Source organism: Natator depressus, chromosome 1, assembly GCF_965152275.1.
Source record: "Natator depressus isolate rNatDep1 chromosome 1, rNatDep2.hap1, whole genome shotgun sequence".
Taxonomy (NCBI): Eukaryota; Metazoa; Chordata; order Testudines; family Cheloniidae; genus Natator; species Natator depressus.
In genome coordinates this window covers 50019145-50033279 of record NC_134234.1, presented here as the reverse complement: position 1 = coordinate 50033279, position 14135 = coordinate 50019145, and the positions used below count along the sequence as shown (strand labels likewise).

Below are 14135 nucleotides of genomic sequence, written 5' to 3'. Positions count from 1 at the left end.
ATGCAGACAGCTTGATGTCAATGGTAGTTTCAAGAATGATATGGTGTGGCCATCGAACCTGAACAGCATCCACATACTGCGAGTTTGAACCCTGCCTTTTGTTTCTTTGAGCATGTATGTTGTGCACATTAGCTGCTCTCTGCCAGCATCCTGCAGGGGCTCCTTCTGGAAGTTTAATCTTGAGAGCAAAGCTTCTGATTTTAGAGCCAGTATTTCAGAGGTCTCTAAAATCCACATGCAGATGCAAATTTTACTTTAGAAGCATTATCAAGGAAAATAGCATTAAACAAACAGAAGGAAGATGAAAGCATCTAGCAAGTACCAGCACAAGGGCAATTTAATCATGCCACATGTTTCTTGCCCATCTCCTGAATAATGGGTCTGAGTGTGATCCAAAGAAAAGGAATCAGCTGCAAATCTCAATGTCAACAGGTTCTACAGCAGAGGTAGTGAACAGGCAGACTGAAGGCCAAAACCGTACCATCAGACACTTTTGAACAGACTCCAAAATCTTATCGTTGTTATTTTTATTATTTTCTCTAGAATCTGGACCTTGACTATACCTTAACAAAAAATAATTGACTACCCCTGTTCTACACGGTTGCTGAACACAGAAGAGCTCTATTTTAAGGACTAGGATAAGGTCACAGGTTGACATTGACTAAAGTGACCAGGACATGTTTGTTTATATTCAGTATGTTTATATTCATCAAGGAAACTGAACAAAAATCCACCTATCAATTTTACCTTTTCAAAGTGCTGCAGATTCTGTGAAAAAGGAAGTAAACAAAATTGACACTAGAAAAGTGTTAGTCATATGGTCAACAGTAATAGCAACTACATGCAATATGCAACTATTCAGTTCAATGACTAGTTGAGTCAAGCTTGAAGCACTAACTGGGAGTAGAAAAAATAGGGAAGTTTGTTTTCCTCTTTCAATCTATGAATAAAAATTTAATGTGACGCTGAGATCTACTAGATCTAAAATTTTGAAGGGCATGATGACCAGATCAGTTTATTTCACTAACTAAAGATAGTATTTTGCTTAATAAATCTGTTATATTAACCACATTTTGATAATTTAATGTATCCAGCACATTTAAGGTAGTTTTATTAACTATAAAAAAATCATTCTAAAATGTTTTCTGCATTTTAATTTCCATCCAAACAGAGCTTCACACAAATAGAATTAAAAACATCAATCCAGTGAATAAGAAATGTATCATTCACCATATTCTGACAAAAAATTGAAAAATTAAGTGTCTGAATAAATATAAGCCAAGCTATGCAATACCTTAAATGTGTAGAGATGGAGCATACCCCCTGGTTAGTAAAAGCAGCACCAAACAGTGTAAAGGCTATATTTAGTTGCAAATCAATGTTTTAATGGTTACCAACCAGTGAGACTCAACCCTTCTTTAGACAAATAATTGAAAAGCACAATTTAAATCAAGTTTTCCTGCCTGCTGATTTAAATCATGATTAAAATTGGTGATTTAAATCAATCCACCCTGAGATTATATTGCAATACTATAGCTTGCAAGCCAATAAAACTGTATAATCATATTAGTTATTATTTGTATAATCATAGTGCCTACAAGAACCAGTTGCAGATCAGAACCCTTTTTGCTTGGCTCTGTACAAACACTGAACAAAAGGACTAAGTACCTACTGGAATAATCTAAAGACTGCAGATTCTTTCCTTGCATATGGAGTTAAAATGTAAGCATTTTCCTGCTCGTTTGTTCATACAAATTATTTTGGACAGTATAGGTACACAAAACACTTCAACTAAAGAAATACATAAACATGGTTACTGAATAGTGAGTCTTTTTTGTGACAAATGTTATATAGGTGCAATATTTAATATTTTAAAGTCACTGCATGCCTAGCAGGTCTTAAAGACATTGTCAATTTAAAAAAAAAAGTTTAAAGTAAAGTAATTTCAGGTACTTCCACTGGCCTTCTAGTAATTGTGGTTTTAACAATGATGGTTGCTTTATAAAACCCTAAAATAGATTTCCCCCAGTGGGAAGGGGGGCAAGGTACACTTGCCATTCTCTAAAACCTTTAAACTAAACTATAATCAAAACTTCTTGATTTAAACAAAACCCTATCTTTAACCTAGGTAGCTGTAGGAGAAAATGCAGATAGAATCCCAGCAGCAGAGTGGGGGCTATCCTGTTTATTGCATTCGGTGTAGTATGTATGATTACCTGCCCTGTGGGCGGGTGGTGTATGTGTGCGTTCGGTGCAAGGAGCTCCTGGCCCTCAAAGACTGTGTACGGGCTTTGGAGGCCAGGGTGGCGGAACTGGAGGAGCAAAGGGAGGCAGAGAGGTATGTTAATGAGGCTTTCCGGGACACTGTAGATTTGTCTCACCTCCCGTCAGACAGCCCCTGCGCTGCTAAGGAGGATGAAAGGCCCAGAGAAGGAGAGCAGTCAATGGGAACAGAGGGAAACCTTCCCATAGTTGGGACCCTCCTTCCAGATGATGTTGGGATATCCTCTCACACTGAGGTTACCTCTCTGGGGGAGGGAACTCCAGTCATTAGGAAAAGGCAGGTGTTAGTAATGGGAGATTCGATCATTAGAAACCTAGATAGCTGGGTTTGTGATGACCGGGAGAACCGTATGGTGACTTACCTGCCTGGTGCGAAGGTTGCGGCTCTCTTGAGGCATCCAGATAGACTTATGTGTAGTGCTAGGGAGGAGCTGGTGGTTGTGGTACATGTAGGTACCAATGACATAGGGAAGGGTAGGAGAGATGTCCTGGAAGCCAAATTTAGCCTGCTAGGAAAGAGATTGAAATCCAGGACCTCTATGGTGGCATTCTTAGAAATGCTTCCAGTTCCACGTGCAGGGCCAGGTAGGCAGGCAGAGCTTCAGAGTCTCACTGCGTGGATGAGACGATGGTGTAGAGAGGAGGGGTTTAGATTTATTAGGAACTGGGGAAACTTTTGGGATAGGGAGAGCCTATACAGGAAGGATGGGCTCCACCTAAACCAAAGTGGATCCAGACTGCTGGCACTTAGTTTAAAAACTGCTCTGCAACCTTTTTAATGTTAAGAGATGGGGGAAAGCAGATTGCTGCAGAGGCGCACGTGGATCGGACAGAGACTTCTCTTAGAGGAGAGTCTATTGATAGAGATTCTCTAAGTTTTAGTCAGGAGGAGGGGATAAAAGAGGACAAAGTATGGGCAAGATCAGACGAGAAACATGCACATAAAGAATCTGACACATCAGAAAAGGGCAGACAAATAAACAGTGACAAGTTTTTAAGAAATGCTTGTACACAAATGCTAGAAGTCTAAATAATAAGATGGGTGAACTAGAGTGCCTCGTGTTAAAGGGGAATATTGATATAATAGGCATCACAGAAACCTGGTGGAGTGAGGACAATCAATGGGACACAATCATTCCGGGGTACAAAATATATCAGAAGGACAGAACAGGTCATGCGGGGGGAGGGAGTGGTACTATATGTGAAAGAAAATGTAGAATCAAATGAAATAAAAATCTTAAATGAATCCACACGTTCCACAGAATCTCTATGGATTGTAATTCCATGCTCTAAGAAGAATATAACAATAGAGATGTATTATCAACCAACTGACCAGGACAATGATAATGACGATGAAATGCTAAGGGAGATTAGAGAGACTATCAAAATAAAAAATTTAATAATAGTGGGGAATTTCAATTATCCCCATATTGACTGGGTACATGTCACCTCAGGACGAAATGCAGAGACAAAATTTCTTGATACTTTAAATGACTGCTTCTTGGAGCAGCTGGTACAGGAACCCACAAGGGGAGACGCAACTCTCGATCTAGTCCTGAGTGGAGCGCAGGATCTGGTCCAAGAGGTAACTATAACAGGACCGCTTGGAAACAGTGACCATAATATAACAACATTTAACATCCCTGTGGTAGGAAGAACACCTCAACAGCCCAACACTGTGGCATTTAATTTCAGAAAGGAGAACTATGCAAAAATTAGGAGGTTAGTTGCACATTGTAAGGAGAGTGGTCACTTTGGATAGGCTATTACCAGCAGGAGAGTGAGTTTGTGTGGGGGGGGGCGGAGGGTGAGAAAACCTGGATTTGTGCTGGAAATGGCCCAACTTGATGATCACTTTAGATAAGCTATTACCAGCAGGAGAGTGGGGTGGGAGGCGGTATTGTTTCATGGTCTCTGTGCATATAATGTCTTCTGCAGTTTCCACAGTATGCGTCCGATGAAGTGAGCTGTAGCTCACGAAAGCTCATGCTCAAATAAATTGGTTAGTCTCTAAGGTGCCACAAGTACTCCTTTTCTTTTTGCGAATACAGACTAACACGGCTGTTACTCTGAAACCAGAAATTAAAAGGTACAGTGACTAGAGTGAAATCCCTGCAAGCTGCATGGACACTTTTCAAAGACAACATAATACAGACTAAAATGGCTACCCCTCTGATACTCTATCCCATGGACTCCCTCAACATTCCAGCTCCCCCACAGTTTGACCCTAGAAACTCACATCACCCTCCAGATATCCCATTTCCCCACCATCACCCAAAATAGACCCTTGCTGCCTCTGGGCCTCCCAGTATGCCTCTTCAGACATTCCAGTTCTCCTCCACAACCCTTCAAGTCACATTTATGTTCTCTGCTCCATCTAGGGTTGCTTCCTTTCAATTTGCTGATAACTGGACCTCAAGACACAACCTCTGCTCCACCTCTTCCCCTCGCCCCCCCCCCCGACCCAAGACCCTGCCCTCCATCACTCACTCCTCTCCCTCACGTCCCTGTCATTCGCTGGATCATCTCCACCTCCCCTCAACCAAACTGTGCTCCCTCTGTTCTAGGGCTGGAATGGGAGCTGCTGCAGCCTGACAAGGAGCCTGCCTGCAGGTAGGAGGCAACCCTGGCTGAGCAGGCTTTTTGGCTTTCTGGTTGAAAGCCAGGCACCTGGCAACCCTAAATGGCACCTGGACACAGAAGCCAAAAACCAGACTGTCTGGGTAAAACCCAGATGCGTGGCAACCCTAGCTCTACCTCACAACAGACTTTGAGTACTTTTCTGGGAGCCAACATGCCCTAAGCAACTTAAGTGAGCTTTAGGTGCGGACTTCTGAAGAGCTTTTGTGCCTTGGCTCCAGCTCCACTTTCCCTGATGGTCCCATCACCATATCACATACACCATGCATATATACTCCAGACAATTATGTAAAGAGATGTATACACAAGGAGAAACTGAGAGAAAATCATAAGTTTTATATTATGCAGGTTTTGGTTCCAGCTCAATAGTTCAGATTGACAGTTCCTTTCTAAGCCATATTTTGATATACACCCCCATGTATACGAAGGAGTTATTCACCTTTCCCCCTTTCTGTTTAACGATATACAAATTGGATGTTGATGTAAAAATGTTTGTAACTTCAGCTTGTTATTTTCGTGTTCGTCTGTGAATACTGTATTAAATATTCCTGTGTTTAAATGAAAACCCATTATTAGAAATCCATCATTGGTGTAGAATGGCTATTCATTCTGAAACAAACATTAATTTGAAGGTTTAATTTAAACAAATGCAATTGTGCTGCCTTTTTTTTTTTTTTTTTTTTTTTTTTTAACTATGTGCACTTCCAGACAGACACATGAAATAATCATCTATTCGGAATGTCACTGTGCTTTTTTTTTTTTTTTTTTTAAATGAAAACAAGCATACTAAGTAGTACTTTACTACTTGTAACAATTATTTTCAATCTTAAGAGCACATTCCACAAGTGACTGCACTCATGACAGTTTTTTACATAGATATGTAAACACAACATTTGATTTAGTGCACTACAAACTTTCTGGAAAATATTTTACAGCATATTTCTAATACTTGAAAAACAAACTGACAGATTAACCAGATCTTGCTTTTTTATGGGACCGTCCATCAGAACTTTCAATACAAAAGGAAAGTTAGAAATTGCCAAACACCTGAGTTTAACCATTAAGTATACCATCAGTAATACAGTGCTATCATCATGATTTTATATGCTTTTGTTTGTTCTTACATTTATAAAGAAAGTTAGTTTCCAAATACACTGTAGCAAGAGAAACTGTCAGTGCCAAGGGCAATAAAAAGTTAATTCCCTACACTGAACTATCACTAGGAGAGCCATAACATATCATAAGGCTTGACTCAAAGGGGAGAGGAAACTTCCACTAGTAAACAGGGATCTTACCTCATCTGCTACAGCAAATTAAGCTTTCATTAAAAAAAAAAAGGCACCCTAGCCTTTACAGTTAAGAAACCCTCCCAAGTGCAAATAAAATGTAAACTAATACAGCATTTACTTCTAACATCTGGAAGACGCACACCCTGAAACAACAACTTTAAGATACCTTAGGCTCTATTTCACCCCACAAATCCTCAGTGCAGATGTGCTGCACTGCACCAGCCTAAGATGCATCTGTAAATTGCAACCCCCATTCTACATCAATGCCATGTATCTACATTAAAGGGCTGCACCAACATAACTACACTGATGTAGTTATACCTGTGCAAGTTCCTCTTTAAACACTGGTTTCAGAGTAACAGCCATGTTAGTCTGTATTCGCAAAAAGAAAAGGAGTACTTGTGGCACCTTAGAGACTAAACAATTTATTTGAGCATGAGCTTTCGTGAGCTACAGCTCACTTCATCGGATGCATACTGTGGAAATTGCAGAAGACATTATTATATACACAGACACCATGAAACAATACCTCCTCCCACCCCCCTTTAAAAAATTCTATGTCTCGAAGTTATGCCAGGCTTCAGCCATCCTCTTTCTACCTGGCTTCACACCTTAAACTTACTTTGAGCACTGACAGGAACCATATGCACTCTGGTTAGTGACCCAATAGATGTTTTATTGACAGTCAACATAGCATCTTCTATAATTACCATTATCTAGCTACCCTTTCAGTTTCAAGATGACCTTTCATAAGAAATATGGGAAAAGGAGTAAATTTGATACTAAACCCCACAATCGACAGTTCAAAACTAACCTATATCAGAACACATGGAGGTAAATAAAACTCCTGGACAATTTGACTCCACAAGAAAAAATCTTCAAAGGAAAACATCCCTATAGTAAATATTTGACTAAGGAATAGATAAATGTTTTAATGAACCAGTTATTTAATTCTGGAACATTTAAACCAGTGCTGGGGTATCAATATAAATATAATTAAGGGCCAAAGTCTACCATGACATATGTGGGATTGCATGAGTAAAAATGAGAGTAGAATGTAGCCTGAGTGTGCTGTTTTGTTGCTACAGAGGGCACCATTACATACCCAATATTCCCACTCCAGAAGTACCTGTGGTTGTCACAGTATCTTCCTGTACTACAAGATACAACGGTACTACGTCACTGCAGTGTCAAAAGTTGATTTTTAAATAGTACACGATGTACTACTTCAGACTGGATCACTTGATGGGACAGGTTAAAATGCAAGAAATGCAGCATAATTTTGGAATACTCAAACAGATTTTTCAGAGTTAATTTAAGATAAGTTATTTAATAAATTGATTACACGTAGGCAGCAGTTTATTTTAAACAATTGTGAACAACAATAACACTTAAACCTCAATCTTTGTACCTTTCCCATATGCCACAGATGAGCAGAATTTCTCAGTCAAAACCTAGTCCATTTGAGACAAACAAAGTATAAAAAGTGATTCAAGGGCATTCTTAAGTAGTTTATTCACTTTTAGTTATATGTAGTGATTAGAATAGTTGATGGTTATGTTGTAGTTTTATTTTAATGATCTCACACCAGGATTTCCCAACATTATCGCCGGCTCGGCATCAATTCAGAGACTGCAATTTCTTAATTCTGTGGTATGTTTGGATACAGAGAATATTTTCATCATACATACTGTATCGCAGAGGTCATTTTTCAAGAATCAGACATTACTGTGACAGCCACCTGTAAGGTAACAAGAAAAGCCCAACCCACTGTATACTCCCTTAAACAAAGGAAAGCTAGATAACTCCAAATGGCTTGTGTACATGCTACGGGATAGTTAAAGGCACGATGATTGTCAGACTGGCACACTATATCATTTTATCCAAGAAGTCATTGAAGACAGCACTTTAAACAATGCCCATTCACATTAGCACACACAACTAAAGGACACTCATTCATAAACAGTACAGTTTAGCAACTATAAATTGTTTCCCTCAACCTCAAGCTTTTCCTCAAAAAAGAAAAAATGCTAAAAATAAAGAAATGCATTTCATTTTAAATACTTGGAGCTAAAAATCAATAATGCAGCAGCAGGGGAACGTTGGTAGTTTACGGGATATACCATCATAATTTTGTTTTCTAGCTTCCAGGCTCATTTTGTTTGTTTTACTTGTGAGTAAATTAACTTCCAAAATATAAGCATAAATGCACACTAATTATTCAGTGCACTGGAGAGTGTTAGATTATATTTCCACATCAAAGAAAGATGATATTCTCTCTCTGCTATTGTATGCCCGAGTCCATCTGTTAAGCAATGACTTATCCAGAATGCATAGCTACTGCAGTAGCTTCCCAAGTGGTTTTATGTTCACGTGTGTCCCCTGATGCTGAAAGCATTACTATAACCTTTATTCATATTTCTAGATTTAAGTGCGTACCTTTCAACATTAACTAAACAGTGGGTAGGTCCTGTAACCAAATAGTTTAAACAAACATTTTATGACTTTCCAAGAAATATCACCAAACACAAAAAGTAATGTTAGTCTTTGTATCAGCAATTAGGCTGTCAGATTTAAGCTTCCTCCCTTTTGATTAGCAATACCAACAAAGGAGGATAAACACAGGAAAAAGATTAAGCACTCTACACTTATGTAATGATCTATCTGAAGCTACTAAAAGAAATATCACTTCATGTTATTTCCCTATTCCCAGTGCTACTGTAAAATGAATGGATAATATCCAATAAAGTGATGAATATCAAGTTCTGACAACTTGTACCACAATAGTTTATCTGAAAGGTTACTTGTAAAGATAATTTTAAGATGACAAAATAGCTTGAAAAGACAGACAGTTGTCTGTCTTTGACTTGACATATTCACAAAACAAGAGCTTTAACTCTTGTGTATCCACATAAACCATAAAGATTAAAGTGATCTAACCAACCCACATCTCTCTCTGAATGCTGCAGCTCTTCCATTCAGCCTGCATTAGGTCAAAATGCAAATAATTGTCAACCATTGGAAGAATACATGGTTTTAAAGTGCCAGATACAATTTTATCTCTGTGCATGTTTTTGTTACAAAATGAACGTAAGTTTAACATTTTAAACTTGTTTGTTAGAAGGGTAGTTTAAATTAAGTGCCCTTCAGTCTTAAGCAGTGGCTTTCTATCCTACTTCATAAGTAAAACTGAGGACATATTTTGTTGACTGAACTGCTTTCAAAAGCTTTGCTGCAGTGATTCATTTTTAGATCCATTTTTTCCCTCTCCTTAGACTTCTGTAGGTTTCCCAGGCTTTGGTGTAGGTAGCGCAAAAACATTAAGTCATACAATCTTGCAGTAACTCTTTCATACCATCGAGTGAATGACCGAGGAGTTACACTGTAACATCCTTTTCCTGTTGTGTGTTTTATACACATGCAATAATGATTTTCAACACACAGACCTTTTTGACACCCTTAATTCTGGAGGCAAGAATGCAGTTTGGTACACTAGAACAGGGGATTAAGACATGAGCAAACTAATCCCTTACAACAGAGTGTAGCAATACACACTTATTAAAATGACGCAAAAACTCTCCTCCTCAACATATCAAAACTGATTAGCTCCAAGCTAACAGGGTTAAATCTTTCAAACATTTGCATCTCCAAAGAAAGATACCAGCTCGTGCTGCATTTCAATTTTATACAATTAAAAACAGATACAACAACAAATGCCCCTTTTCTTCAGAGGAATAAGTCGTCAGGCTATCTGGCAGTTTGCAAGCACCTGAAGTTTTCGATTACTGGTTCTCATATATAATAAACATAAATTGCACCCACTCCACTTCCACAACAGAAGACAGCACAGGGGGAGGAGGAAGGATATTAGACTGTAAAGAGTACGTGTTTGTTTCACTAGCTGAGGTCCTGTGTGGAGTTTAGGCTGAGCAGATGGGTCTCTCGCACAAGGTGAGGAAGGAGCCATTAGGTACACGGCAGAGCGAGTGGGTTGCATACGGATGAGCGTGCGGCTCACAAACCGGCATTATGGGGAAAGGTGGAGCATGCGAGAGGAAAGGGTCTCTCCTAGGGGTGAAGAGGGAGCAATGGGTGCATGCAAGGGATCGGGGCGGCGAAGAGGCAATCCATGGATACGCATGGTTTTAGGATTAGGAGGGAGCAGTGGTGGGAATTGGCAGGGGGGGAATGGGTGGGGTCCGTGGGGAAGGGAAGTCGCCGGCTGGGGAGGGTGCGTAGTGAGTGCCTGGGTCCCTCGGGGGGTCGGCAGGGGGCGCGGGCTGCCCTGGCCCTGCTGGCGGGGAGGGGTGCCGGCCCCTTACCAGGTTGAGCACGGTCTCCACGATGTCCCGGTTGCTGACCTCGCCGACCTGGATGAGTCCGATGAGGACGGCGAATTTCATGCGGATGTTGCGGATCGGCACCGACGGGTTAATCATCCCCGCGGGGAGCACCACGGACCCGGAGCCCGACGCTCGCAGCTCCCCCATCACCGCGGCGCTGCCGCCACCGCCACCGCCTCCTCCGGCCCCGACAGGGACGAGCCCCGCGGGCTGCGGGTCCGGCCCTGACACCGGCTTCTCACTCGCCATCTACCCCCCGCGCCCTCCGGCACCTGCCCCCGGCCGAGCCCAGCCCAGCCTCCACCGCAGCAGCGCCCGGCGGGGCCGCAGGGAGTCGGTCCGAGGCGCAGGGACCGTCCCAGCAGCCGCTCCACTATAATGAGGGATTATTATGGGCGCCGCTGCCCCGTTAGCCGGAGCCCGCTCGCCCGCCCGGGGCCGCCTCCCCGCAGCGGGGCCGGAGGAGAAGCAGCCGCCGCGCCCGGCCCGGAGGCGGCGCTGGGAAGCGGGCTGGGCACAGGTCCGCGAGCCGCCGATGCCGCCGCTGTTGTTGTGGAGCCGGAGCCGCTGCCGCCGCCGCCGCTCACTCCGCCATGTTGCCGCCCCCTGCCTGCGCTAGCCGCCAGGGCGCCTGCGCTGAGCCCATGGGGGGAGGGGGCGGGGCGGGGCCGGGCCGCGCGCCCCCCTCTCCCCTGAGCTGCGGACAGGTGAGCAGGTGCGTCGGGCTGCGCCAGACCCAGAGTGGCCGGGCTCTAGCGTCGCCGCCCCCGCAGGGTGCACCCGGGTGCGGGTTACGCACCTGAGGCTGGGGTGGCAGAGACACCACCTGCCCCTGCCCTGACCCCATAGCTCCCTGCGGGCGGGGCACGGGGGTACTGGGGCTGCCGAGACCCGCGGCAGCGCCGGGGAGAACCGGGGCCCTGCTGAGCCTGTATACTCACCGCCCGCCTCTGGGGCCACAGCCTTGATTGGGGCCCTGACTCGCTGCTGATGACCCATCTGCTGCAAAGCCATCTCTAGCACCCACTACTAGGGGTCTTGGAACAATGTTTTATAGTGGGGGGGGGGGTGCTGAAAGCCATTGAACAAAACTGTAAACCATATATATGTACACTTCAAACCAGGGGGTGCTGCTGCTAGGCACTGTGGAGGCACAAGACAAGCTGCTCACTCGTAATGTGCCCTGCCTCTGCTTCCTGACTGAAGTTTTAGAAAGCCGATTTTGAAACCCCAGCCCTTCCACTTTGTCATACCAGGGCTGAAAGTTTAGGGAAAATCACCCAAGCAGTTTCAGAAACAGGGATTTTAAAGCTCAGTGAATGAAGCAACAAAGATTTTCCTAACGTTCCGAGGTTTTGGTTCTGAGACAAAGATAGTGCTTAGCCAGACCGTTAAGTTCAGTATCCTCGCATTGACAGTGGCTAGCACTGGCTATTTGAGAGGAAAAAACTCCCACAGTAGGCAGTTATCAAATATCCTGGCCTCAGGGAAAGCTTTCCACCTACCCTCTCAGTAGTTAAAGGCTGGGTTATGCCCCAAAAATTGAGGGTTTATATCCCTTCCCAAGTTCCTTTTAGTATTTATTGTATAACACTGGCATGTGTTATACATGCATATGACTGTCTAATCCTTATCAATTCTGCTAAATTCTTGGCTTCAGTGATATCTCATAGTAATCAGTTCCTTCAAGCCTATTTCTTAAGCTAGAGTAAAGGAGAGAAGTGTCTGTTACTTGTTCTGAGCAAGCTCAAGTAACAATTATTTGAATATTTAAAGTTATATACACAGACTTTTCTCACATACACATGGGAGTAGTTCCCACTTTGTTCAAAAACACTAATCAATTGTGTGGGATTCAGTTTTACCCTCAGACTTAGTTGATTCTAGAGTTCATCTCTTAGAACATCTTGATTCCAATCCTTAAAATAATCTTATTAAAGTGCTCATTCCCGCTGCTCATATCCAGATTGGGTTAACAAGCTGCATCTGCCACAATTGGTCAACAGAACTCAGTTAGCATCCCCCTGAGGGTTACAGCACCTGGTGATAAGGTGGATCAGTGGGAATTAAGCACCTATGTACCTTTGTGAATCCCACGCAATATGCATAGCCCAGACACACACAGCCATGAAGAGGGTACATGCTGTCAGAGAACCCTGTCTGTCTCCTCCTATATGGAAGAAGCAAAAGAGAGAAAGCAACAAAAAGTTCAATAGGGGAGAATAGGGAAACAAGAGGGGGGCTATCTTGAAAGGAAAGAGATTAATTTCTTTACAGTTCACAAGATTCCTCCTGCAACTTTGCACAGCTTACAGAGTTTGCACTGAATTCTGTTGCTCAGCAATTTAAAAATATTTGTAAAAAACTAAGAAAGTTCCCAGGCAAAAACCTTAACCTAAGTAATAGATTCTTTCAACTATAGCTTATTTTACTTAAATATTTTTTTAAAAGAGAACACGGTAGTTTTCTCAAAAAAACCCACAAACCTGTGAATGCCTGTCGATTTCAAATTAAGGTTTTACCTTGCAAACAAACCAAAGGTATACAAATGCTTAATTAAAGTTACTCAAAAAATGTTAATGCTGTCTGATTGCACCACCCTGAAAACAAATAAAAACATTAATGACCATTTCAATGAACCTGCATGATGGATGGGTAAGTTTGTCTTAGAGTTGAGCGGTTCTCAAGTTTGTGTGGTGATGGTAGAGTAAGCTTGTTTCTGTTATTTTAACTGTTCAAAGTGTTTTTCCAGTATGTTTATTCTGTAAAATGTAATCTTCTCTTAGAATTTTATCCTTTTTTGAGAAAAGCACAACGTTTCTTAAGGGTTTTGTATTAATTTTTGAGGGCTAAAGGTATAATTAACAGAAACTTTCAGCTTTCAAGACCACCACATTCCCCACCTATTTCAAAGACCATATCCATTCCCCATATTTAGGTAGCTTCATTTAAAAACAACAGAATCATAGTTTGGACTCCTATTGTTTATACTTTCTTATTGCAGACCATTCATGGCAGATTGTGCTTTAATTTACACTCTTGATCTTTAGATTACAAAAAAATTGTGTGTCTCTGCAAAAGTTGCAAGAGGAAAAAGTTGTATTTGTGAAACACTATATAAGTATGATATTTTCAATTCAGGACTTGAACTGAGACAGAACAATGTTGACTGCTGTTTCCTCTGTTAAAGTAATTAAATACGCAGTACGGAATATAAGGAAATACTGAGAGAGAAGGGAAGAAAATTCCCCACATCAGCTGTTAATTACAAGCTTCTTTTAATTCTGAAGATCACATTATTTTTTAGAAATAAGTTTATGAAATGAGGTGGTTTTTAAGCTGGATCAGTGTATAGAATAGTTGTCTTTAATCAATACCCTTTGCTTTTTGATCGGCAACATTTAAATGTGAGGAGTGTTGTTCAGCTAATGTGAACATTATTTTAGCACTGACTTTCTGAAAGGAAAAAAGTCTTAACATTAAACTCTGCTCTAAACTAATCTCAGCTTTGGTGCTTATTTGCTGCTTCCTTTGCACTTCATCATATTGAAAATTAAAAGGGAAAAAAAAATATCCAAAT

General features: G+C 41.8%; 1 protein-coding gene across 6 annotated transcripts in view; it reads right to left on the bottom strand.

Moving 5' to 3' along the window:
* NBEA (neurobeachin) overlaps nucleotides 1–10830 on the bottom strand; it is an 844329-nt gene extending 833499 nt beyond the window's left edge. For 3 of the 6 annotated variants that reach the window (XM_074959554.1, XM_074959563.1, XM_074959572.1), the window contains exon 1: nucleotides 10535–10830. In XM_074959554.1, the coding sequence (XP_074815655.1) occupies nucleotides 10535–10804 (270 nt within the window). In that variant the 5' untranslated portion in view covers nucleotides 10805–10830. Of the gene's footprint in view, nucleotides 1–1599; nucleotides 1605–10534 lie in introns of those variants that run through there. The other 3 variants (XM_074959584.1, XM_074959591.1, XM_074959593.1) reach the window with 2 other exon arrangements.
* Nucleotides 10831–14135: the final 3305 nt, after the last annotated feature.